General features: G+C 42.1%; 2 protein-coding genes across 3 annotated transcripts in view; one reads left to right on the top strand and one right to left on the bottom strand.

Annotated features, from left to right (window-relative positions):
- PLG (plasminogen) overlaps positions 1 to 25022 on the top strand; it is a 38037-nt gene extending 13015 nt beyond the window's left edge. The window contains exons 6-19 of the mRNA XM_077899182.1: positions 257 to 377; positions 2201 to 2319; positions 3471 to 3633; positions 4351 to 4496; positions 7700 to 7865; positions 12346 to 12527; positions 14322 to 14470; positions 15443 to 15536; positions 16818 to 16938; positions 18389 to 18463; positions 19066 to 19206; positions 20097 to 20203; positions 23848 to 23993; positions 24613 to 25022. Coding sequence (XP_077755308.1) covers positions 257 to 377; positions 2201 to 2319; positions 3471 to 3633; positions 4351 to 4496; positions 7700 to 7865; positions 12346 to 12527; positions 14322 to 14470; positions 15443 to 15536; positions 16818 to 16938; positions 18389 to 18463; positions 19066 to 19206; positions 20097 to 20203; positions 23848 to 23993; positions 24613 to 24774 — 1892 coding nt within the window. The 3' untranslated portion in view covers positions 24775 to 25022. The remainder of the gene's footprint in view (positions 1 to 256; positions 378 to 2200; positions 2320 to 3470; positions 3634 to 4350; positions 4497 to 7699; positions 7866 to 12345; positions 12528 to 14321; positions 14471 to 15442; positions 15537 to 16817; positions 16939 to 18388; positions 18464 to 19065; positions 19207 to 20096; positions 20204 to 23847; positions 23994 to 24612) is intronic.
- Positions 25023 to 25640: 618 nt separating this feature from the next.
- The window catches only part of SLC22A3 (solute carrier family 22 member 3), an 88598-nt gene continuing 87047 nt past the window's right edge, over positions 25641 to 27191 (bottom strand). For both annotated transcript variants that reach the window (XM_077899202.1, XM_077899196.1), the window contains one exon: positions 25641 to 27181. Coding sequence is in view for 1 of the 2 variants with exons in the window: in XM_077899196.1 (XP_077755322.1) it covers positions 27121 to 27181 (61 nt within the window). In the remaining variant the exon portion in view is untranslated. The remainder of the gene's footprint in view (positions 27182 to 27191) is intronic.

Raw genomic sequence — 27191 nt, 5'->3', positions numbered from 1 at the left:
ATTTCTGGATGTGGTCATGACTAGAATAGTTGAGGGGATGTTGAACAAGATACACTAATTTTACCATTTGAAGAGAGGAGGACATTTTAGATTGTATTAGAAGAGTCCTTACAGTCAATTTTGTTGCCAGGCTATTGTTGGAAAAGACAAATGAATAGCTAGCAGGTGGTATTTGAGACATTGCTAGGTTGACTCTTTTGCAATTCACCCATTTCTGTTTTTCTTCCTTCTTCTCTTCCTTCTCCATTCTGTGCAGAGGAATGTATGCATTGCAGTGGGGAAAATTATGAGGGCAAAATTTCCAAGACAAAGTCTGGACTCGAGTGCCAAGCCTGGAACTCTCAAACCCCACATGCTCATGGATATATTCCTTCCAAGTAAGTCTTATGGGGAAACAAATTACATGTTTACAACTTCGCAGCTCTATGGGGCATTTAAGGTTATTTGGACATTTTAGCATTTCTCAGGAAGCAAAGGCATCTGAAGTCTTGAATTTCAAAGTTGGTACCTTCCCACCTGACTGCAAGTGAGGTATACATTCTTGCTACTCACAATGTGGTCCATGGAGGAGTGATATCACCCGAGAGTTTGTTAGAAATGCAGAATCTCTGAACCTCTGAATCTGAATTCCCATTATTACCAGATTCCTGGCTGATTAGTATGCACACTAGATTTTGAGAAATTCGGATACGTGTCATTCTGATTTTCCAAATATTTCCCTTTTCTCTTTATTCCTTCTCTTTATCCTCTTCCTTTACACTGATGAGGTTCAAGGCTTCCTGGTGTATGATCTATGGGTGGGCTTTAGGGGTTTGGTAAATCCAACATTTTATGTGTATTTATATCAGTGTATTTTTCTGGGGTGGGATTCTTAACTTCCTCCGAAGTTTCAAAGAGGATCTTGAATTCAGAGGAGGAATAAGAATCCATGATCTAGAAAGTAATGATGATTTCTAGAGTAAGATCTTGTGGGTCTTCTGCTGTACGTTACTTGCACTGGAAAATGCCTCCTTCTCTGTAGCTGCTTTTCTTCTGTCTCTTCATTCTATGACAACGGTAGAACCATAATGGGGCTTTTAAAACTCCTAAGAAATGGGACTCAGCCACAGATTTCCCTGTGGAACACAGTCCCACTGAATTTCGGTACCTCCCATTCCATATTGCTAGCTTAAAACCCAGCTTTGCCATTCTCCTTCCAAAAAGAAATATGGCAAAAGCCTCAAGGCCCAGGCTGGGTACATTCACTTCCCACAGACAAGAGGCTTGCTCAAGCCACTGCTGGCTGCTCTCTGCGTCCCGACTGAATATTTACAGCGTCAGAGAGGCCCACTGAGTATGTCACAGTCTTAGTCACTGGGTCTCTGCTGAGGTCCCTACCGCTCTATTTGGCCAGGTGCTTACAGGAGCATAATTATCCCTTCCAGTTTCTCTAAGCTTGAAGGCCAGCAGAGCCAGAACCTGGCAGACAGGAAGGGCCATCCATTCCTTTGAGTTATGAGGACGCTGATTTTTTGCCCATACCGTGTATTAGAGGACTATCTAATGATCAGGGAGTACTTTGTGTTGCAAATTAGCTATCATTAGCAGCTGAATAACTGGAGTTGGCTTACATTAACTTTCCGGGTGGCCAAAATGATTAAGTTCTCTGATTTTTGCCCATGTAAACTGTTAGAAAAAGATCCCTTAGAATATTGAGCTGATCTTTCTAATGAAGTTGTTATGTCTTTGAGAAAAGCCTGCATCCGGTCATTTCTTTGGATACCTGACTGTGCCTTGCACACAGCAGGTGCTCAATATTTGCTCATTTGAAATCATTCTCGGCCATAACTGTAAAATGTTCAGTGCTATTCAAATCCTTCTTGAGGCACTTGGGTGGCTCAGTGGTTGAGCGTCTGCCTTCAGCTCAGGGCGTGATCCTGGGGTCCTGGGATCAACCTGCGTCAGGCTCCCTGTGCGGAGTCTGCTTCTCCTTCTGCCTGTGTCTCTGCCTCTCTCTCTGGGTCTCTGATGAATAAATCAATAAACTATTTAATAAAATAAAATAAATTATTTTATTTTATAAATAAATATAATAAATAATATAAATAATATGTAATATATAATATATAATATATTATTTATAATAATATAAATGATAAATAATATAAATAAATAAAAAATTCTTTAATAAAATAAAATAAAATCCTTCTTGTCAATTCAGATTTCCAAGCAAGAACTTGAAGATGAATTACTGCCGTAACCCTGATGGGGAGCCCCGCCCATGGTGTTTCACCATGGATCCCAACAAACGCTGGGAATTCTGTGACATTCCCCGCTGTAGTAAGTATAGCTCATACCCAGTGCTCAGGGATCCTCCCCCGTTCTGCCCTTGGAATAAAAACAAACAACAACCAAAAAACCCCCAAAAACCAAATAAATGAAAACTTTGTATCAGTGCTTGAGTGCTGTGCCTACGAAGTGCCCTCCAGGTCCAATAGGATGTCACTGATCTTCTAAAACAATTTATTAGTTACTGTAGAAAATTGATCAGAGCCTCCACCGATTATGTTTTTGTTGTTTTTCCTGCCTCTTCTGAGTACAGCTGAATGTAGGTTTTGGAGAAGTACCTCTATTATCCTAGTTTTCTCTAGTGCTAAAGGGCAATAGACCTGTGCTTTCTGGTACATGGATTTCCTTATCAGTTAGAGTTCCTTGTAACTGTTGCTTTATAAGCAGATTTCTCCGGATGTACAGTTTTTCAGTGAGCCAGACTTGTGAAAGACCAGCAGAAAAGCATTCAGGGAGACACTTGGAAGGAATGACTTGGAAAGAATCATTTTATAATATTTTCCTTCTGGGAGAATTTGTAGCAAAGGACTAAATATTTAGATAAGGACAGACATCAGAAGTTAAAAGAAAGATGCAGAAAATCCTGATGGTGGCTTCCTGTTCTTTGATCTGATAATCATCCTTTAGAACTCTGAGGGTTATCAGGTGCTCTCCTTTATGAATATCAATTTCTCTTTTTGTCACCTTTTTTTTTTCTCTCAAGAATTTCTTGATTTCTGTATTATACATTTTCCGTGGAGATAATTTTGCCTTCTTTCAATCGACTCTCTGTTGTTTGACTTTATGGAATGCTGGGTGGCACCCAGTTATGTTTACTCAATGAATAATTTATTCATCATAAAGGAAGTTGTATCATTGGTATAGGTGACACTTATCACGTATGATGAACTGAACAGAGGAAACATAGAAAGAAGCATCTACACCAAGGGTCTTGTCCTGGGAGGAGTTCCTTGTGAGATGATCTCATAAACACTGATTCTAGCAACTCAACTTCTTTTGAAAATGGTAGGCAATTTTCAAGGGCCAGATTCTAAGAGAGGATGAGCAGAAGGCAGGCTGATACTCTTTGCATCCATTCCTCTACAACATCCATGAATTCTTTATTTTAAAAATATTCATTGCAACATATTACCTCATTCAAGCAACACCACCACCCCCTTCGGGCCCAACGTACCAGTGTCTGAAGGGCAGAGGGGAGAGCTACCGAGGGAAGGTGTCCGTCACTGTCTCTGGACATACATGTCAGCACTGGAGTGAACAGACCCCTCACAAGCACAACAGGACCCCAGAAAACTTCCCTTGCAAGTAAGTGCGCCTCTGGTCTCAATCCTCTGGTCTCAATCCCCTCTGGAATGTGAAACCCCACTGACTTGGCCTTGGTTTTGTTCCTGGAGGAACCTACTTTAACAGTATTCTGGAATGAAAACTGGCCAAATCATCTGCAAAGGAAGTGAAATTTTGCGCTTGATTTTGTTCTAAGACTCCTTCTCAAAGTACGGCTCACCAGCCCAGCAGCATGGGCATCAGCGAATTTGTTAGGAATGCAGATTCCTGGGTCCTATCCAGACCTACTAAATCAGAAACTTGGGAGTGGGTCCCAGCAACATGCTCTGACAAGCCCTCCACTAAAACGCATAGTGAGATTTGAGAACGGTTAAATTCTGCTGCTGTAACACTTGAATTCCCTGGCTCTGAGGTATCCTTGAGGCAGGAACAGTGCAGAAAATACTGTATTTTCAGCATTGTGCATAGGGCCTGGCACCCAGCAAAAGATCAATTTTGTTCGACTATCCACAGTTGAGACATATATTCCCTTCATTTACCAGCGAGAAGCATCAGTGCCATAACTCTACAGACCCTGTGGAATCCCAGTTCTGCTTCAGTTTCCACCTATTATTTGGTCTGTGTAATTCTGGAGAATTAGCTGGATACATCCCCAATATCACCATTAATAAGCATGGGTGCATCATTATTTATTTAGCCTTTTTGGAAAGCCGAACTCATAATCACTTCTTTTTTCAGAAATTTGGATGAAAACTACTGTCGCAACCCTGATGGAGAAACAGCTCCATGGTGCTACACAACCAACAGTGAGGTGAGGTGGGAACACTGCCAGATTCCGTCCTGTGAGTCCTCTCCAATAACCACAGAATATTTGGATGCCCCAGGTAAGAAAAGGGGACGAAAGCTTATCGAGGGCCCCAGTGTGCCCTCTTTTTCCACTCCAATGGGATCACAATACACATTAGCTTTGCTTATAGTTTAATTCTGATCTGGTCAGAGGATATGCTCTGTGATTTCAATTCTATTAATTTGTTGAGGCTTGTTTTAAGGCTCAGAATATGGTCATCTTGCTGAATGTGCCCTGTGTCCTTGAAAGGAGCGTTAGCTTTGCTGTTGTTGGGTAGAGTGTCCTGTAAAGGCCAATTAGGACAAGTGGGTTAGTATGGTTCCGCTCTTCTGAATCCATACTAATTTTTTTAAAGTCTCCGTTCCACTGATTACTGAGAGATGAACAGTGACATCTGCAACTTCAGCTGCAGATTCATCCGTCTTTTTGGTCTTTGCTTTATCTATTCTGGAACCCTCTGTTAGGCATATATACATTTAGGGTTGTTATGTCTTCTGAAGAAATGACCCCTTTATCATTAGGTAATGTCTTCCCTTATCTTTGGAAATATTGCCTGCTCTAGTCTACTTTCACTGATAGGAATACAGCCCTTGAAGCTCTATTTGCACTGGTGTTTGCATGATACCTCTTTTTTTCTCAGCCTTTTTTAATGAGATGCTTGGCATTTGCATTTAATGTAATTGTTAATATGGTTGGATTTAAGTTATTTCTACTTGTCCTGTTTGAGCTTTATTCCTTTTAAAATCTTTTTCTGCCTTTGTTTGTGTTCACTCAATATTTTTTGATTCTCTTTTATCACCACTATTTGCTTATTAGTTAAACCATTTTGATGTTTTTAGTATTTTTTCTAACATTTAGAATATACATCTTTAGCTTACCCGCATCCTACCTTCGAATGATATTACTTTACTTGATGTATAATGCAAGAACCTGAAAACATTGTATTTCTATTTCTTCCTTCCAAAGTGGTGTGCTACTGTTCTCAAAGAACTTATTTCAACTATGGTATAAATCTCACAATATGTTGATATTATTTTTGCCTGAATAGTCACATTTCAAAGTGATAATAAACTTAAAATATCTATCTATCATCTATCTATCTATCTATCTATCTATCTATCTATCTATCTATCCCATTTCTGACGCTCTTCATTTACTTTTGGAGATTCAAATTTCTATCTGGTATCACATTCCTTCTGCAAAAAAAACGCAGCCTTTAACATTTTTTGTAATACTGATCTGCTGCTACTGACATCTTTCAGCTTTTGTATGTCTGAAAGTCTTTATTTTGCCTTCAGTTTAAAAAAATAATTTTGTTGGTTGTAGAATTCTGGGCTGAAAATATTTTCCTTTTACCACTTTAAACATGTCACTCCATATATTCTGTTCTGAACAGCTTCTGCCGAGAAATCTGGTCTCTGTTCCTATGTATTTCATACTTCTTTCCTCTCTGGCTGCCTTTAAGACTTTCTCTTATCTTTGGTTGTCTGCAGTCTGATTGTGATGTGTCCTCATGTGTTGTTTATTTCTTTACTTTTTCATGTTTATCCTGCTTGAGGTTCTCTGAGCTTCTTGAATTTGTGGATTGTTGATTTTCATTACTTTTGTAAAATTCTCAACCATTATTATGCAAATATTTTTTCCCTGCTCTCATTCTCTTTTTCTATTTTCCTTTTCTAGACTCCATTAGCCTTTCATATTATCTCATACCTCTTGTATGTTTGTTCTACTTTTCCCTCCACTTTTTTTTTTTTGTCTTTTTACATGTCACGTTAGATAATTTCTTTTAACCTACATTCAAGTTCACTGATTGCCTTTTCGGTTGTGTCTAGTTGGCTGCTCAGCCCCTCAAAGGAATTCTTCATCTCTAATACCATGGTTTTATTTCTAGCATTTGCATTTTATTCTTTTTTTATAGTTTCCGTCTCAGCTGAAATTCTCCTAAATTTGTGTGTATCATTCACCTCTACACTCAGATGCTTCAGCATGTTAATCCTCACAGTCTCTCATAGTCTGCTCTAGTCATCTCTGAGTCTGGTTCTTTTGATTGCTCTTTCTTTTTTGGTATATCTTGTGATTCTTTTATCAAATGCTAGGCATGCTGTGCAGCAGACTAGTAGAGATTGCAGTAAATATTCCTTCCACTTTGAAATGGACCCCCTCCTTTCGTAAGCATGTTGTGTGGGTGACTGAGTCAACTAGTCTCAGTGATGAACTAGTGATGAACTAGTCAGATGAACTGCGTCTGAGCCATTGCTGTTTTTACTTTAAGCAAGCATCCCATTCCTCATATCCCCTTCTCACTCCTTCACATTCCTTAGAATACAGTTTGGGGGTGGGGCTCAAGAGTTTTCTTAGGATTCCTAATTCAGTCTCAATTTTTAGCAGTCACTGCATGTTTACACCACGAAGGGGTCTTGCTCCAAACCAGACTTTTGTGACAAACTGCTATAAAATTACTTGTTTCTCAATGCTATGCTCTTGATGGGGGTGGGCATTCTCTACCTTCCTCATCTACCCTCAGTCTTAGATGGGCTCTATGCACATAGGCTTTGAAGGTAGTGTTTTCTTAATGTTCTTCTCCCTTCTTTCCATGGAACTAAATTCTAACTTGTATCTGTGGTGGTTCTTAAGTAGAAAAGTAGCAGACTTCTGCTCCACATCAGTGAAAGATCCTTGGCACAAAAGAATTCCCAGGCCTCCCCTAGAGGAGAATATATTTTTGCCTCTGCCCCTCCCTGAGAGGCAAGGGATATTTTGCTTGCATGCTTGGATGCGGAACTATTTTCTGCCCCATCTCCTAGCAGCTTAAGGCTTTGGCTTTGTATAAAGAAAAGGTCTGGGGAAACCCATACAAGGATATCATTTCTGCCCCCACTGGAAACCACTTGCCACATGCAGCCTGCACTACTGAATGTACCTCTGAGCTCATACCCAATTGTTCTCATGAACACTCAGTAGACATCCATAAACAAGAATTGCACATGAGTGCAATTTCCAATTAAAAGCACTCTGACCCATGTGTTTTTTTCCTGAGCTTTAATTAAATATTTGCAAGAAAAATTAGGTCATTAAAGTTCTACAGTGTGATGGAGATATTGTTTTCTTTGCAAGTCCATTTGCCTCCCAATATGGAAAAGAAAGCAAAATTAATTCCCAGAGACTATAGTTCTGTTTGTGCCATCAATTGCTTCACATATCTGTTCTAGTGATTACTTAGTTGATTATCTTCTGTTTCAGCTTCAGTGCCACCTGAACAAACTCCTGTGGTCCAGGAGTGCTACCACGGCAATGGGCAGAGTTATCGAGGCACATCATCCACTACTATCACAGGAAGAAAATGTCAGTCTTGGTCATCTATGACACCACACCGACATGAGAAGACCCCAGAACACTTCCCGGAGGCGTATGTCTTTGATTTTTACCATGAGGGGAACAATAGCCAATGAAAATTTCTGTTTGAAGATCCATGCTTTAAACTAACATCTTAGAATCAAATTTATCTTGGCTCCAAGAATACGAGGCAAATGTCTTGGGCACCTTGCTTTTGAGCAAAAGCTCTGAAAAAGGAGAAGTTACAGACTGGTTATCTTTCCTGAGTACTTCTGTGAAAGGAAGAGGAGATGTATTGAGGTGTTGAGTTCATGCTAGTGGAAAGCTCAGGAGACCAAAAGACCAAAAACTTAGAAACAGTACTATTCCACTTCCACAGACCTACTAAAGACCCATGCAATCTTTCAACTATGGAATCTTATTATTCCAACCTGCAACCTCTGAAATGAAGTTTGTGTTTGTCATTGGATCACAAATATCTATATACTTGAATATATATATCATCCAGTATATATCACTTAAGTTGTAGTAATATATGGGTCCTGAGCACAAGTGGTCTGCAGTGGTATGAGCTGCCAGGACATAAAGAGCAAAAGCAGGAGGGCAGATGAGTGTTAGGAAGTATACAGATGCTGATAGGCAAAATGGACAGGTAGATGGGCAAAGAGCAGCTTTCCCACCATAAACATTTACAAAATGTAGGGAAAAACTGTTTGCACCTGATGGACAACAGTTATCACAGGACTGAGAACCTTTAGAAAGTGAAATAAATTATTAGTAGTAAATTAGTAATTGGGCTTACTGAGGCAGCTATGATTTTGTAGGCTGGGTAATAATAAGAAAAGATCAGTGTAGAGAAGGAGCTCAACTAATACGCACAGCTCTCCTTAAATCTTGGCTGAATATAGAGGTGCACACACACAGGGAGAGATTCCACAAAGTTCATGGGACAAAGAACAACCATGAGGAAGAAACAACTACCAGGGAGTGGTGAGATGAATGGGGATTATAGAACCCACACAACATTGGGAGATTCTATGTTCAGAGGCTTGAAATTCTGACTATCCAGAGAGGAGAGACTTCATGGAACACTGTAAGCATCCAGTAGAGACTCTAGAAGAGTCACACGTTAGGAGTAGAATTAGAGTATTCCTAAAATAAAGATTATTCTAGAAACACCCCACCAAAGCTTAAAAGCAACCCTAAGAGAATCAGAATAATCTATTAGTAAATTAGCTGTTTGCCACATGTAAATTCAACTGTCTTTAGAGGAAAACAACAAAATCCAGTCAGTCATGTGGCATATACAATGCCTGACACAAATTTAAAAATACCAGACATACGAAGATAACATTAAATGTGATTCAGTGCCAGGAGAAAAATCAGTCAAAACAAGCAGACCCAGAAATGATAGAAATGATGGAATAAGCAGACAGAAATTTAAAAAGATATTATGATTGTGTTCAAGGATTTGAAGGAAAATAGGAATATAAAAGAGAAAAGTGGACATTCTAAAGAGAAAAGAGAACTATAAAAGAGCCAAATGGAAAAGACAGGACTTAAAAAATATATCTTAAATAAAAAATTCATTAGATGGCCTTACCATCAGGTTAGACATTACAGAAGAAAAAGTTAACTTGAAAATAATGCAGTATAAGCTATACAACCTGCAGTACAAATTCAAAACAAAAACTGAAAGAAAATAAACAGAACTTCAAAGATCTCTTCAAAAAGTCTAATATATATTTAAATCAAGTCCCAGAAGGAGAGGAAACAGATATTGAAACAGAAAAAAATACTTCAAGCAAAGATGGCTGAAAAATTTTCCAAATATGAAGAAAATTATAAACTTATAGGTTCAAGAAGCTCAATGAACCGTAAATAGAATTTTAAAATTTATCAAATTTTATTAAATATTCAAGGAGAGTTAATACTTATCCCTTATAATTGCTTACAGAAAATAGAGAAGGAGGGAATACTTCTCAACTCAATTTGTGAAGCCCAAAAAACTGAGATACAAAAAGTAGACAAGAATATTGCAAGAAACTACAGAACATTTTCTGTTGTGAACGTAGACAAAAAGACTTAACTAAAATTAGTAAAATGAATGCAGGTTTGGTTTAACATTTACAAACAATCAACATAATCCAATATGTTAACAGAATAAAAGTGATAAATCATATGATTGTATAAATAGATATAGGAAAACATTAGACAATATTTAACACTTATCCATGATTGTAAAAAGTCTTAGCAAACTAGGAATAGAAGGGAAACTCCTCAACTTGATCAAGACAATCTACAAAAATCTTCCAGCTAATATGTTAATGAGGAAAGATTAATACTTTCTCTGAAAAATTGAGAAGAAGAAAAAAAAATAAAGAGCCTAAAGTTTAGAAAGGAATTAGTACATCTGTCTTTATTCACAGAAAACTAGATTAATAGATTCAGAATCCTAAGGACAAAAATAAGTGAATTTTGCAAAATCAAAAGATACAAAAGTAATACAATTTCAATACACAACAATCTATTGTATATCTATACCAGAAATAACCACTTGGAAAAGAAAAATTTTAGAACAAATCACTGGCAATGGTATAAAAAATGAAGTATTTAATGATAAATTTAAGAAAATGTTTATAAGAGCTATATGCTACATACTGTAAAATATTGAGAAAAATTTAAAAGATCTAAATAAATATATACTATGTTTGTGGATTCAAAGAATCAATATTAATTCTTACCAAGTTGGATTTTGGATTCAACATACATTCAAGCAAAATTCCTGTGGCTTTTTTTTTCTTTTTGGGGGAGAAAAAGACAAAATCTATATGCAATGGACCTAGAATCACCAAAACAATCTATAGAAGAAGACCAAAGTTGGAGGACTTACCCACCCTGATTTAAAGACTTATGATAAAAGTGTATTATCAAGACACAATGGTACTGGTGGAAATATACACAAATAGAGAAACGAACATTCCAGAAACAGACCTGTATATATTTACCGTATTTAAATACGGTTAATTGATTTTCAATATGAATGGCAAAGCAAAGCAGTAGGAATAGGAAATCTTTTCCAAAATGATTCTGGAACAAATGGATAGCCATACAGAAAAACAAAACAAAACAACCAAATCCTTGACTCTTCTTATCTCACATTAGATAAAGTCCTTCAACCTGAAGGTACAAGCTAAAACCAAAGCTGAAATATGAAGCTTCCAGGCAAAAAACATAAAAGAATATTTTCATAGCCTTCAGGAAGGCAAAAATTTTTAGACAAGACCTAAAAGATGGAATAAAAGGAAAAACATGTCTAATCTGGAATTTAACAAAATGAATACTCCTGCTCACCAAAAGTCACTATTAAAAAAAATGGATATGTCACAGACTGGGAGAAAAATATACTCAATGCATATATTTGACATGGCTTACATCCAGATTATATAAATATTTTTCCTACCTAATAAAAATGGACAGAACTTCCTCTGGCATTCCACAGGGAAGATATACAAGTGGCCATTAAGTACCTAAAAAAATTCTCAATATCTTAGCCATCAAGGAGATAAGTTATAACCACAATAGCCCATTGGCAGTGCCTGCCATTAGAACGACAGACGATAAGTGATGCCAAGATCATAGAACAACCACCCCCCTCCTCTGTGCTGTGTGGAGTATGAAATGTACAATTATTTTTTAAAAAAATATTTTATTCATTCATAAGAGACCCAGAGAGAGAGGCAGAGACACAGGCAGAGGGAGAAGCAGCCTCCCAGCAGGGAGCCCAATGTGGGACTCGATCCCGGATCCCGGGATCACGCCCTGAGCCACCCAGGTGTCCCAGTGCACAGCGTTTTAGCAACACTGTGAGTCAGTGGACAGAGGGGACTGGCCAAAGAGTGTCCTCATCATGTCACCCCTCGGGGAAATAAGTTTTAGTTTCAACTTATACAGCTCTATGTGTTCCTACAGAGGGATACAGACACAGTTGGAAAACATCCTAATAACGTGAGCTTTAAATCCGGTATTGGTTATCTCTGGGAGACGTACGACCCCTGCCCGTGGAAAGGAAGATTGAGTACTTTCATTTATACACATATATTATTTCAGTTTTTAAAAAATATTTTATTTATTTATTAATCTGAAGCACAGAGAGAGAGAGAGAGAGGCAGAGACACAGGCAGAGGGAGAAGCAGGCTCCGTGCAGGGAGCCCGACGTGGGACTCGATCCTGGGTCTCCAGGATCAGGCCCTGGGCCAAAGGCGGCGCTAAACTGCTGAGCCACCAGGCTGCCCTATTTCAATTTTTATATGGAGCACATATTACATTTGATTTTTGAGATAAAAATTGTAATCGATGTTTTCAGTGCGCCCAGTTGTTTGGAAGTTGAGAGCCAACTGTTTGTCGCATTATAATAATAACTGGTACGTGCAGTATCTTTAATGGAAATGTTTCAAAGTCACTGATTAGCACTCTATTATGACAAAAGGCTGAGGGTGCGGGGTGTCCTGGAAGATTCTCCACCCTCCTGACCTGTGTTGTGGAATTTACAGTGGCCTGACAATGAACTACTGCAGGAACCCCGACGCTGACAAAAGCCCTTGGTGTTACACCACCGACCCCTCTGTGCGCTGGGAGTTCTGTAACTTGAGAAAATGCTTAGACCCAGAGGCGAGCGCCACCAACTCCCCCGCTGTGCCCCAAGTTCCCAGTGGACAGGAGCCTTCTGCATCAGGTGGGATGTCTGTGCCCAGGCCCCTGGCCACCTGGGCACGGGGATGATAAGAGGAGGCCCGTCTAACGGAGGCAGAGCGCTTCATTGCTCCAGGGAACCGAGCGCAGCCCAGGGTCTGCTAAGTGGAGGCCAGCCTGGCGTGGCATCCGGGATCGGGGCGGCCAGAGCCGCTATTGCTGGTGTAACGTGGGCGGGCTGTGTTTTTAGGACTTGAAAACCAAGTGGTTTGGAGGGATGGATAAAATTCGAGCCTGCGTGGATTGAGAGGTGGAGGATGGCAGCGCCGGCTGCAATGGTACCTGCTAGAACTCCAAATCCTTGCCTCCCCCATGGAGACATGGAAATGATTAAATTTTTTTAAAGATTTTACTTATTTATTCATGATAGACACAGAGAGAGAGAGAGAGAGAGAGAGACACACACACACACACACAGAGAGAGAGAGAGAGAGAGGCAGAGACACAGGCAGAGGGAGAAGCAGGCTCCATGCAGGGAACCTGACGTGGGGCTCGATCCCTGGTCTCCAGGATCAGGCCCTGGGCCAAAGGCAGGGGCTAAACCACTGCGCCACCCAGGGATCCCGATTAACTTGGTTTTGAACAGACTGAACTGGGAGTGCTCGCAGGACAGTCAAGCCCGGCTCTCCAGCACGAACCTGGCAAAGCGGATACGTGGCTTGCAGGGTCACTGAGCACAGAGATGGAGGCAGGACATAATCACAGCCTTCTGTGCTTCCCTGGCCCTCGGGGAGCCGCTCTGAGCGCTTAGCACCTGCTTCCGTGCTTGTCTTACCCCCGGCCCCAGCATGAAAACTCCAGCTCCGTGACTTGCCTGGTCGCTTTCAGATAATTCAAAAGCCTGCAGACGGTGGGGGTTAAAACGAGAACTTTGGTTTGAAGTTGGCACCCCTCTCTGTCCTGAGTGGGCTTGGCTGCTCTGCAGAGGAGAACCTGGCCCAGTCTTCCTTGAACAGGCTGGTACCTCTCTCTTCCCTCTCTCTTGGTGATGCTTCGGGCTCCATGCCCACCTGGGTGTCCCTCTTGGGTGAGTCTTGAGATGGTCTACCATGGTTCCCCCAGGTGACTTCCCCCCATCGGGTGCTTGGGTAACTCCCTTACCCCGGTCCTGGCAAACATCGGGCTTGCGGACCACGGGCAGAGAAGCTAGCTGGCCCAGATTCTGCATTTTGGGTTTTTCAAGTGGCCATCAGAACACTGGTGCCCTGGGTCCCCTTATGGGACATGCATCATGATCTCCGAGGGTTTTTGTGGAAGCCTCTTTTCCCTAGGCTCGAGACAAGGGATGGGCTTGGAGGAGGAGCCCCAAGCCGTCTGCGGATAAAGCCCTTCATGCCAAAGGATGGGAACTCACAGCCCAGCTCTAGCCAAAATAGTATCTTGGATAAAAATCCTTTCCAATTTGCACTCTTTTTTTTTTTTTTTTTTAACCCAGCCTTGAGAACCAGGTGTTTGAGGGTCATCTGACAGTTCACCGCAGCATCTGCTTTATGCGAATCTTCCAGGTGCTGTCTCACCACTCAGCTTATTATAAAATTGACTCTCTTAGTGTCCTGGCCAAAATTCCCACGCTAACATTTTGGCTTCTGATTATTTCCCAGGCGTTTTTAGTAACCTGGTAAAATAGGCAGTGTTCGCTGTAATTGTCAGCATTCCAGCGCCTTAGTGATGTGACCACAGAATCTGTCATTAGAGAGTCCTGGCACGATGGCCTATCTTCCCTACCATCCTGGGTCTGGGCAGTAACACATAACCGCCCATTTCCTCTTCCTTACAGACTGCATGTTTGGGAACGGCAAAGGATACCGGGGCAAGAAGGCAACCACTGTGATGGGCATCCCATGCCAGGAGTGGGCTGCCCAGGAGCCCCACAGACACAGTATTTTCACTCCAGAGACAAATCCACAGGCTGGTCTGGAAAAAAACGTAAGCCACTTTGATTTGGACTTGGTTTTGCCTTTTGCTGACCAATCTTTGCTAACAGCACTGGTCCCATGTTACGGCAAGTCAGCCTGGGCCGGTCCTTGGTGGTGGCAGGAGGATTATGAGAAGTCTCAGGAACTAAACCTCCATGTGACTGGCACCAGCACGGCCACTATGGTTTGCACAGGCAAGCAGACTTCTATGCTTGTGACCACTGTCCACAGGTTCCTCCTTTTGTTTGCATTTGTGACATCCCCTGCTTGTGGCTCTTATTATGTGCTGTGTCTAGTTTCTAGTGTTTGTCTTCCATGTTCTGGTGGTCAAGGATGGCTTTCATGACCTTTTAGTCAAGACAAGGGATGGGCTTGGAGAAGGAGCGCCAAGCTCCTAGAAGAAAATGTGGATGGGCCACTAGGACTCCACACAGTAGGATTTCCTCTAGTCACACACTCTGTGGGACCGGTTTACCTTGCGGGTAGGTAGAGGAGAGGGAGACATTGTCTTCCTGTGGCTTGAACCACAGAATGTGCACAGTTCTTGGGAGTAATTTCTGAGCCAAGAGCAAACAGGTGTCATTGGGTAGTCAACTGCTGATGTGAAGCAGGGACAAGACGGGTCCGTCATGTCTCATGGTCCTCTACTGCTTGCTCTCTCAGAGGTCTGCTGAGACAGGCTGCTGGAGGGGAGGCCCCTTGATGTTATCTCTACCTCAGGACCCCTCAGGATCTCCACCTTCCTTCCAGGAGAGTCACTCACAGAAGGAGCTTCTTTGAAGAAGGGAGATGTGACCAATGGCATATGCTGAGTCAGAAGCTTATAACATCCTAAAGAATAACTTTGTCTCCCACCACAAAAAACTAGGAGCACTACCTTTCATCTTCTAAGGACTTTCAGGGAAATGTCTGTCAGAACACCTTCTCTGTTCCCCTGGGCCTAGTCCCCTATACACCTGTCTTATTTTTTTTTTTTTTTTAGTACTGCCGTAATCCTGATGGTGATGTCAATGGTCCTTGGTGCTACACAATGAATCAAAGAAAACTTTTTGACTACTGTGATGTGCCTCAGTGTGGTAGGTTGCTGTCCTTCTTGTAAGGAAATGACTTCTCAGATAAATGCAGCATCACATCCCTGATATGGATTTGCAAAAGGAGGACTTTTTGCTGAGCACTTCAGGCGAGCTGCCCTCTCTTCATCCTAGGCTGCTTGAATCTGTCCTCCTATGATCCCATTTGTTAGGGAGTCGCCCTTCCCTGACACCTTAAATAAATACACAGTCCTTCAAAAAGAGCAAATAGGTGATCTAATCAGCCTCAGGATGCTCTCACTGAACTCTCCATGTCCCGCTTGGAATGCCTGAAAAACAAATATAAGTCCAGTCCCCAGATAGGAAACTCTCCCTTTCAGTGGCTGAGAAGTAAAAAAATTATACAAACATTTAATGTACATTGTAAACCTATACATTGTCATTCTGAGAATTCAATGAGAAGTAATATCAATTTTTACTAAGCCCCAAATCTCCTTTATTCTAAAATTACAGTTCATTACCTGTACTTTGGCCACATCACTTAAAGAAAGCTTGGCCACCAGCAGATGCTCTTGCCTTCTAGAGGCTGGAGCTGTTTGGGCATTAGTGAGTGGTACCAAAGATGGGGCATGACCCCGTTTGTCTAGGTGGAAAGGTAGGAGGTAGATAGAGCATACGGGCAAGTGGATGTAAGTCATCCCCAGTGCACTGGCATAGTCTTGGGAAGCTTCTGGAAGTCCCATCTAGAATCTGGCTGAGAGACGTTCAGGACAGTTATCTTTGTTCCATACAATCACACACACACACACACACACACACACACACACACGTGCACATATATGCGCACGTAGAGCTTCACATGAAAGAAATACCCATAGTGTCTTTCAACGGGGATGACAACTATGGTTTTCAGTAAACTCTATGTAGTTCAGATGACAATGATGATGACGAAGAAAAGACGATGATGATGGTGATGAAGATGGGAACCTTGATATATCACGTCAAGTCAGAATAACAATTGGTGTCCGTCAGGGTCCTCTCGGCAAAGCTCTCACTCTAACACCTAACTCTACCAATTTATTTAATCCCTTTGCCCCAAAATAACACAGAGGTACTTATATTTTCCTGAAAGGAGAAGGTTCTGTGTTGTCTACTGTCACTTCTGAAACCTAGGAAAAAATATCCCCAAAGGTGCTTATGACCTTGCTGTTTAGTTTGGGCTTTGAGATGTCACAACCTCAGTGCTTTGGCCATGACCTTGAGTTGTTTATGCAGAATTGCTTTTGCTTCTTTAAATGTGATTCTCTTCTTCACTTTGCGACACAGTGTCCACTTCATTCGATTGCGGAAAGCCCCAGGTGGAGCCAAAGAAATGTCCTGGAAGGGTCGTAGGTGGGTGCGTGGCCAACCCACATTCCTGGCCCTGGCAAATCAGTCTTAGAACAAGGTAACAGCATTTCCAGAAACACTGAGTTCCATTCTTCTGTGTAAGCCCTGCAAAACCTTTCTACATCCACACTCAGTGCACACAGCTCAGGTATCGGCACTTGCCTTGATACTTATATATTCTTCTCAGGAGGAAGGAAAAACTATGAATTCAAAAAAGTTACATTTTTCTAGGTTCTTTCCTTTGAAAATAACCCAAATTGGAATATTTCCTTGAAAGATAACTGTTCCTACTGTTGAAATCTACAGATGTAGCAATTTACACCAAGCTCCAATCTTACTGGAAAAGTATTGAAGATGCCTGGAGGGTTTTAGAAATGTCCATTGTCTCTATGTAAGACAAAGGGAATGGGATATTTTTAGAAATGTGGTATGTTGGGAGAGGCACGGACAAAATTATCTATTATCTTTCACTGAAAAGATTCTCTCTTTTTTTTATACTTTTGTGAATTATTGAATTTAATCAGAGGATGCCCACTCACTCACAAGCACACCCCCTTCAGTGTAGGATAGTTTAGGATCACCATAATTTAAGAGTGATCAGTTCCAATTCTATGGAACCCAGAAAGTTTGGGTGATTGTTTCAGTGGCATGAGCTTCTAATAAGTTTGGTTTTCCTGGATGTCTCAAAAAAAAAAAAAAGCACGTGTGTGAAATGTGCTTTTCATGTTGCTTCGTCATCTCATTTCTGCACCAAGGCGCACATATGTGCTCAGTTGCCATTCTCAATTGCCTTCCTCCCCTAACCGTGTGAGAGTCCATCGATAAACTTGATTTCAGTACATTTCATTTTTTTGTTGAGTTGACTTTTCTTCTCTTTGCCTTCTCATTTATTAAGTCCTTGCTATACAGACCTTCACCTTTTACATCTTCAAATTCTTTCTTTCCCAAACTGTGCTGTGGTCTGTCTCCTGACTGATTATTATCATGCCTGCTCTTGGAAACTTAGAATTTCTGTCCCTTTACTTATGATGGGCATCACGCGGAGTGGCTCACACCAAGAGGGTAAAATGAGCAGATTCCCATGAGTCATGATGGCTATTTAGAGTCATGTCTGGCTCTCTGAAGAATGACTCATCAAGCCTTGCATAAATCTTGTCATAAAGAAATAAAAGAGGCCTCAACAGGATGATCATTGGCTGGTCACTTCTGTTGGAGTCCAGAGCCAACAAGTCTAAACCATGCACACGGGCTTCCTATTGCAGCCTTGCAGCTTTGCTGTCCTGTGGACAAGCTGTGCTTCAGCCTGCCCCACCCATTTCAAGTGTAGTGAGGATGAGACCTTCTAGAAAACCCACTACTGAAGCACACCTTGCCATCCTGATGATGGGCTCGTAGTCTTTTTCTTTGAGAACATCAACATTATAAAAATTGAGTGAACTCTTCTTTCTAGTTTCCTATAGAACATATCATCAGATTTGAACTATAATTTTGGCATGTTTTCCTTCTAGATATGGAAAGCACTTCTGTGGAGGGACTTTAATATCCCCAGAGTGGGTGCTGACGGCAGCCCATTGCCTGGAGAGGTATGTCTAGGGGACAATGGATATGAGGACTTATCCTAAAGACTCCTTGCCTTCTTCCTCGCCCCTCTCTTTTTTTGCTCTCCTCCCTCCTTTCTTTCAGTGTCTCTGTCCTTCCTTCCTTCCTTGGCAGTGAAACTAGGCAGTGTCACTAAGACCATGGCAGTGACACTTAGGGACCAGGGAGCAGATGTGAAGGCTGAAGCAGAATTTCTAGGGCCATTGGATGAGAGAGGAGGGGAGCATTTCTAGAGAGAAACAAAGAAGGAAGACCCAGGGAAGGTAAGTTTGCAGGCCTGGGTCAATGGCAGACCTGCTCACTGTGGCAGGCATTCGTCCTCCCGGTTGTCCTGACGTGGGTGTCTGCTCTTGGGCTGATTTCACTATTGATTTCATTCTTCCTCTGTGGTCAGACCAAAAAGCAGCCCCAAGAGCATTCCTTAGTGGCCAGACTTAGGCAAATAGTGAACTTCGTTTCTTGCCACTCAGAGGTTGCTGATTATAGGTAGCCAAGTAGGGAGAAGAAGCCATGTTTATGACTCAGAAGGGCACCTGATAAAGGGGCTGGCACATTGTTTTGCTCCTGATGTCACCATCTTTCCTAGATCCTCGAGGCCTGCATCATATAAGGTCATCCTGGGTGCACATAAAGAATTCAATCTTGAATCAGATGTTCAGGAGATAGAGGTGTACAAGCTGTTCTTGGAGCCCACACGTGCAGACATCGCCTTGTTGAAGCTGAGCAGGTACTAGCTCACCCACGGTTTTTACTCCAAGAGCAGTGAAAACATTAGTTTATGTCCGGGTTTCATGGGTGTAACAGGGTTGTGGGGGATAGGCAGGGAGGGGCACCGTCCAGGACACGAAAGGCGTGAGGACTTTGGGGGACAGAGAAAATCTGAGCTTGGCCCCATTCTACCACACACAGGCTATGCCCTTGAAAAAAGACATCAAGATTCAGCATGCTCATGTGGAAAAAGAGTAAGCTGAAACTTGAAGTACATGGTTCCTCCTGAAACTCTCAATGTTTGCCGGTCAGCTAACATACTCACAGAATTATTCAGTTCTTCTTTGTTGACTGTTCTTTCAAGATAATATGTTGGGGGAAAATCCAATGAAATTTTGTATTTCAAAGCACTTAAAAAAGCTACAATATAAACACACACAGACCCATACACACACAATTTATAAATGCAAATTCTTCCTATCCTTGGTTTTATTTTCCTTGTTGAGATGTTGAGATAGAATTTTATTAAGTCTGAGAAGATGACAAATTTGCTTATGTTATTTAAAGTTCGTGATATTTGGAAACAGGTCCCAACAAAGGAAACTAAATGAACAGCTATTTTGAGAACAGGCACATTTGGGCGAGTCCACAAAGCACAAGGAACACAGGCGCCATATCTGGTGGATTCCAGATGGCAGTGGGACGATGTCGATAGTGGTAGGATGGGCCAGGCCAGCACAGGGGGAGGCTTGTTTTCTGCATCGCACTGTGTCAGTGAAACAAGAAGTACCAGCTTGGAGGATTCTGGGGCTCTGGGCACGTGGCATCTAGTTGTGAACGTCCAGTGGATGAATGGCACAAGTAGCCTAGTGGGGTGGGTACATGTAACTTTGGATGGTTTTCTTTCAGCCCTGCTGTCATCACCTCAAAGGTAATCCCAGCTTGTCTGCCACCCCCAAATTATGTGGTTGCTGACCGGACATTATGTTACATCACTGGCTGGGGAGAAACCCAAGGTGAGCTAAGTCCCATGACTCACACAGGAATTGGTTTAGACCTCTAGCCTACATGGGAGAATGTCCATTTGTGCAAATTTCTACTGGTGAATGAAGTCCACCTCTCTTGACTTTGACTGAGTTCCTGCCTAAGTCTCCATATTCAGTCATTAAGGGACATGGGTAATGGATGGGGTAGTGTTTCTCTGAGTCTCTTGGCCCACAAATTCAATGTTAATATCAAATCCCTGGGTAAGTAGGGTTTTGAAACAAGCCTACAAGTTAAGGGTGTTTGATTATTTACCATGTGAAGTTAGCTATACTGAGCTCCCAAACATGGTATGCAACAACACCAAAAATTACAGTGAGGCTCATCTCCCCAAATACCCACATTCCTGTTGTATGTGTGCAGGGACTGTTGGGGGTGGGACAGCCTGGCAGCTAGGGGACAGAAAGAAGGTCCTGGTCCTAGGATGGCATCTGGGGTGTGCGCGAGAGGGGAAACGCTTATGCTGGATCCTGTATCAGCACCCGTACTGCATTTTGGGGACCCCGTCTTCTCTTTGCAGTATGCCCTGATAGTAACCACACCCATCAGACTTGGGCCTCGAAACATTGTAAGGATGTCTTCCATCTCTGCCTCACTTTCTGCTATGTGTTGGAGAGGGCACAGAATGGGAGTCAGGAGCCCCACAGAGTAGATCTGGCTCTGCCACTGGCTGGGCAAATGGGACAAGTCACCTGATCTCTTTGTGCCATGTGGCCTGGAAGCCCTCAGCTGTAAAACCCTGGCTTTCAAGTTGTGCCTTACAGGTTATTCTTCTGCACTCGCTTTCACTTCCAGAAAGGTTTTATGGTTTAAAAAAAAAAAAAAAGGTGAAAACGATCGATCTAAATCACTTCAAATTTGTCTTCCTTCTTACTGCATTTTTCCTGCATTTGTAAAACCCCATCTCCTGAATTTTGCACGCTCGCCTCCTTTTTGTATTTTGGGGTCTGTGAGCATTGAGATGTGAAGGGAAACTTCAGAAGCGAAGCGGTCACCGTGGACACCATGGATGTGACTGGCTGTTCCAGTGTTTTGCACTTAAAAAAAAAAAATGAAACACCACAAACCTCTATCACTTTGGTATTTCCTCCCCCGTTTTGCAAATGAGGGATCCGAGGCTCCAAGAGGTGCAGGGCCGTGCACCCTGGGAAGCGCTTGCACACAGCTGGTGGAGAGCTGGACCCCTCGAAGCCCACCTGCCGCCCATCTGTTCCACCCACCACCCACGCTTTCCTCACCACCACCCTGTGCCAGGCTCCCCCATCTATGCTGGCCTCACCCTCACGGCCCTGGGAGACCTTTCTCAGTATATGCACTGGACCAGGAGGAGTCAGCAAGCAGATGTCCTGCCTGTTAATGGATTTTCTTGGATGTCAATAATAAGCTTCTCAGTGGGAGCACTCCTGTTCTCCCCTTTGGTCTCCAGGCTTTCCCTGACTTTGATATTTCAAGGCAAGGAAAGCATTCAGGCCCAGGGGCTCATTCGGGTTCACCTCGCATCAGCTTTCAGGGCTCCTACTTCTCCCTGAAATCAGGGCTTCCTCCTTGGGTCACCTTCAGCCTCCCCGCCCTCAGAAGTGCCATCTCCTCTGTGGCCACCAGATGGCAGCACTTCTACACAGACCACATCGATTTCCTGTCAACTGGGGGTAGATTTTGTCACCAGCATCAGGATGTAGCTGGCTCAGAAAGCAGATGCAAGAGCAAGACGTTTGGATAAATTAATTTTCAGCAAAACATTCTGAGAAGGCTGGTCCCTCCATACAGACTCAATTCGAGTAGTGCACCCCCCCACCCCAGCCAATGTTTCCTTGGTCACTTCCTCCACCAGGCCTCTACCCAGCCAGGCCTGGGACAAGCCTCTCCTTCCCTCTTATGTGCTCCTGTCAACTCTGAATCCAGTGTGAGTTTTCCAAACTCAAGACAGTTATCCAAATGTATTTAAAGTCTTTGGAGAGAAATAGCACCTCATCTCTTGGCTGTTCCATGCTGGCAAAGATTTTTTTTTTTTTTTTTTTGCAAAATGCATTAAAACTGGCCTTGCAGAATTGGAAAACTGATTTATTTGTGAAAACACGGAGACGTGCCCGGGTGTGTCTATCTGGAAAAGCAGCATTTCCTCTGGCAGGTTTGCAAGTGTTCCATTTTGATTTGCCAACGTGAAAAAAAAAAAAGTAGTTTTTCACAAAAGAAGAAATACAACGAGTAAAACAAGCACACGAGACAGTGTTTACTCCTCCTGATTGGAAAAAGAAGTGCAAATTAGGACATGAACTAGGACAATTTCCACCTATTTTATTAGCAGGTACTTAAAAAATGTTAAATACTCAAGAAGCATGGAGCAAAGTGGCCTTTTTTTTTTTCTAGTGAAATTTTACATTGTCATACCCTTTTAGGAAAAATTAGGCAATGTTGACTGGGAGCCATAAACATGTCTATATAATTCCTGGGAAAACAGTGTTAAGAAAATACTAAGGAATATAAATAAAATGCATGAACAAAGATGTGGAAAGTTGGAAGCTGCTGTAGGAGCCCAGGAGCAGGGGAGTGAAGACTTGGACAATGACGTCACAGACCTAGTTTCAAATCCCAGCTCCTCCAACTAGTTGCTGGGTGATCTTGGGCAAAGTGCACGGCCCCTCCCGGTCTCGGTGACCTTCTCTGTGCGACAGGAACGACAGAAATGTCCATTTTGTGCAAGGGTTAAATGAGATACATCACCTAACACACTTGTGCCTGAAAAGGTTAATTCTAGTACATGATCGCCATTCTTTATGTTGTGGTCAAGTATGTATATAATGTAAAATTAGCTATTTTAATTGTTTGAAGAGTATAAGTCAGTGGCCTATAGTAGTCGCCATGTTGTGCAATCACCACCACTGTTTGCAGAACACTCCCCTGACCTTCAAAAGGAAACCCCACACCCCTGAAGCAGTTACTGCCCATTTTTTTTAAAAATTTTTTATTTATTTATGATAGTCACAGAGAGAGAGAGAGAGAGAGAGAGAGAGGCAGAGACACAGGCAGAGGGAGAAGCAGGCTCCATGCACCGGGAGCCCGACGTGGGATTCGATCCCGGGTCTCCAGGATCACGCCCTGGGCCAAAGGCAGGCGCCAAACCACTGCGCCACCCAGGGATCCCGGCCCATTAAAATACTAATTATGAAGATTGTAGTGTTCTAAAAAAGCCCTTATTATATACTGTTGTGTGAAAACAGGATATAAAATTGTGCTATATGATATAAGTAGTAAAGAAAAAAAAGCATCTGAAAGTGAATAGATGTTATGGTAACACTTGTATTTCTCAATGTCTCTTTCCTATTGAAAAATGTATCTTTATAGTTAAAAAAAAAAGAAAAATAATAACAGATACCCCAAAACACTGTAAAGAAACTCAGGTTATTAAATCCAGATCTTGGGAACATGAAATTTTATATATCTATACCTCCAAGGGTTAACATGAAAAACATTCTGGTAGTATCAGGAACTGACTTCTTGCTTTATACAACCTCGTGGACAACCAAGAGATCTGTCCTTGCTGCTCTGTTGTTCTAGAATTTTCCTTGTGGGCATGTTTTGGATCCAGTAACCATTTCTTTAATCTTTTTAAACACAGGCACGTATGGTGCGGGGCTCCTCAAGGAAGCCCAGCTGCCTGTGATTGAGAACAAAGTGTGTAATCGCTATGAGTATCTGAATGGAAGAGTCAAATCGACAGAGCTTTGCGCGGGGAATTTGGCTGGAGGCACAGACAGTTGTCAGGTAAGAACAAAGTCAATCTTCTGCTGTCCTGTCTTGGCCTCTTAGATCTTTCAGCCCCCAAAATGGCAAATTCAGGAAGGCTTTGTCAACTGAAGGCCGTAGTCCAAATGCTACCCAGAAACATTTGAGGTCTGTCTCTGAATTCTGATTGAGCTCACCTAAGGGGATTTCTTGGTGAGTTCTAGATCAGTTGTAAGGGAGTAGGTGAGTACCATCACTGCCACAGCCCCCACATCTTCTGGAGAGTATGCTGGTGGATGGCCTTTCTGGTAGAGAAGTGAGGGAGAGTGTGAGACAAAGACCAACTACACCCCCTTTGAAATTGCTCTTGGATTTACTCTGCATAAGGGAAGCCCCAAGGCAGGAAGGGGTGAGTACCATATTCACAAGGGAGCTGTTCCCCAGGAACACAAACTGGTGCGGTTGTGTTAAATATGCTTTGTTAGGTGCTGAAGCACAGCAGATATTCAAATAATATATTAGTAAGTTCCTTTCTAATTGGAAAAGAATGTTCAAATGCTGGGGAAACTTATACTTGGATAATAGAAGGATGACATCCCATAATAAAAGGATGGTGGTTTAATCCTCACATGGACTTTTTTTCTCTCTCTCTGTATAGGGTGACAGTGGAGGACCTCTGGTTTGCTTCGAGAAGGACAAGTACATTTTACAAGGAGTCACTTCTTGGGGTCTTGGCTGTGCCCGTCCCAATAAGCCTGGTGTCTATGTTCGTGTGTCAAGGTTTGTTACTTGGATTGAAGGAATAATGAGAAATAATTAGTTGGATGGGAGACAGAGTGATTCATCAACATACCTAGAAGCCAGAACACGGGTAGGGAATTTAGCATGCTCAGAAATAATTGACAGTAATCAAATCAAGACACTGTACTTATACCATCTACTGCCAAACCTCAACGTTTTTTAGTATTATTGTGGATAAATGTTTCCCGTGCGTGGACTGTTGGATTCTGTAATAATAAGTGACACATCTATAACATTTATTGAAAATAAACTCTGTACTTCCTTTAAGTTTTTTTTGAACTTCATTGGTTTCGTGTTCTTTGTTTATCCTACCAATTTTAAGTAGTGTAACTCTAATAGACTTAGGTGATTTCTCGCTTCCTTATAAGGTATAGTTGCAAAAAGGACTAAGAAGACTGTAAGATCATAGAGAAAGGAGCAGAGAGGTCCCAGTAAGTCACTCAGATATCTATCTTGTCTGCAAGAGACAGCTTGACATACATCTCTAAAGTCTTTATTTCTGGCACTGAGATGAATGTTTTCAGAGCTTCAGGATATATGGGGAGTCATGAGAACAAATTCTATTCTTGGGAATGAAATGTGTTACTGACAACTTGACGTTACCCCAGCACAGGAGATACTGGGCAGAGAGTTGTACACTGTGCAGGGGACTGGGCAATGCAAGTGTAATACAAGACCAGTAGAGAGTCTGAATGCTATTCTGGGTCACATCTGAATCCAGGAATGGTACCAAGGGCCTGTGAAGGAACAACGAACATACACTGAAGGTGGACCACTTAATTTCCATTGCTCATTGGCTGCGCAGATAGGAAGTACACATGGTCTCATGGGAATAGTGTTTGACAGTGACACATGGTCAAAAGGAAGAAAGGAAATGAACACTAATTTTACTTGACAATGGAAAATTTTTTATTGTTACCAGAACCAAAATATCAACTCAAAATACAATTGCAAGGTGAGAGTTTCAAGGAGGAACAGTCATCTTACAGCAAGGAGAAATGCAGAGAGAGCGAAAACCCAAGTGTGCGTGAATGGGTGACTGCAGCATTAAGTCCTCAAAGAGCAGTGTTTGCCTCGTTGAAAAAGAAAACACTCATATTCAACTCTGTTGTGCTTTAAGGATTAAAAAGCTTGTTTACACATACGCTGTACATATTGTCACGTGCTCACATAGAATTTTCTTCTTCATTGGCAAGATTTCCCTTGGTGCCCATTTCGTCTGTCCACGCAAAATAATTCATTAAAAAAAACTCTACATCAGATTTACTCTGAATCTGAAAATACAACAAATACAACACATAAAGCAAAACAACAGAAAAAGATAACATGTTTGCATGTAAGCTCCACATTTCAAAAGTCTCCGTAACAAAAAAGGGACCGTATTCCTTATTAGTGTCTATGACATCAGTTATAAAGCTTTTGCTAATTCTTTTAAGCATGGATATAACTGACCTTTCTTTTAAATTAAAATGTAAGCTTCCTCCCAAGACAAGTTACAAGTGTCAAGATTGAACAAGACCAATCCGCGTTTTTCACTCTTGACCACAGGCAGCATCACAGAACTGAACTCCCAGGTATAAGATAAATATCCCTTTACGATGAAAATGAAGACCTATGACATCATAATCCATGGGTTTTGTTCAATTAGGAACAGAGTGTGTGGCTCTAGATGTCCACTAAACCGGGACCAAGCTATTCCAAATCATCTCAGGCCCAAAACTGACTGATGAAATAACAGAGCCAAATCCTCAAATTGGACAGCGGATTTGTTCTGAATCATGGAATGAGGCCTGAATGTGCCAACAAGCCCAGATGCTACAGAGCGTACAGAGTCAGAGCAAGGAGAGAAAGGGAAGGCTCAGTACCACGTGGCCCAAGGTCCTTAGGTTCAGTGTCTCCAGATCCTGATCTTCCCTGGTTGCTTCGGAGCACTCAGGTCAAAGCTTGAGTTCCTTGATCAGGTTTGATGAAGGAATTTCTATACCCTGTTCCCAGACCCCCAGGTGGCACATCCTGCATCTGTGATGGAGTGAGCGGTCATGGGACTCTGCGGAGGGCTTCTCTCGTCCTTCAGTAACCCAAAGGGTCAGAGACACTGCTCCAACTTCAGGAAATCACTCAGGGGGAGCTATCCACACAACAGATCCTTTGCTAAACCAGCCACATACTATGTGTTCCCAGAAACTTCAATAGCATTATAAATCCTAACTCAGCCCACATTATAGAAAAATACTCTGGATAGTCTGAATGTCTTTGTACAGTACGACACCCACGTGGAGGCACACAGCATAAGGTAGCTGAAATGGACACACACACGTGTCTGCAAGGCACATCGGTTCCTTCCTTTGTTCTTTGGCAGGGAGTCTCAAAGGTGAGAGCTGGAAACTTGAGTTTTCTTTTTCCTGCCACATTTATACGAATATGGACTAACAAAAC

The sequence above is a fragment of the Canis aureus genome, chromosome 1 (assembly GCF_053574225.1).
Source record: "Canis aureus isolate CA01 chromosome 1, VMU_Caureus_v.1.0, whole genome shotgun sequence".
In the NCBI taxonomy this organism is placed as follows: Eukaryota; Metazoa; Chordata; class Mammalia; order Carnivora; family Canidae; genus Canis; species Canis aureus.
Note: the sequence above shows the minus strand (reverse complement) of the source record. Positions and strands in the feature narration are given on the sequence as shown.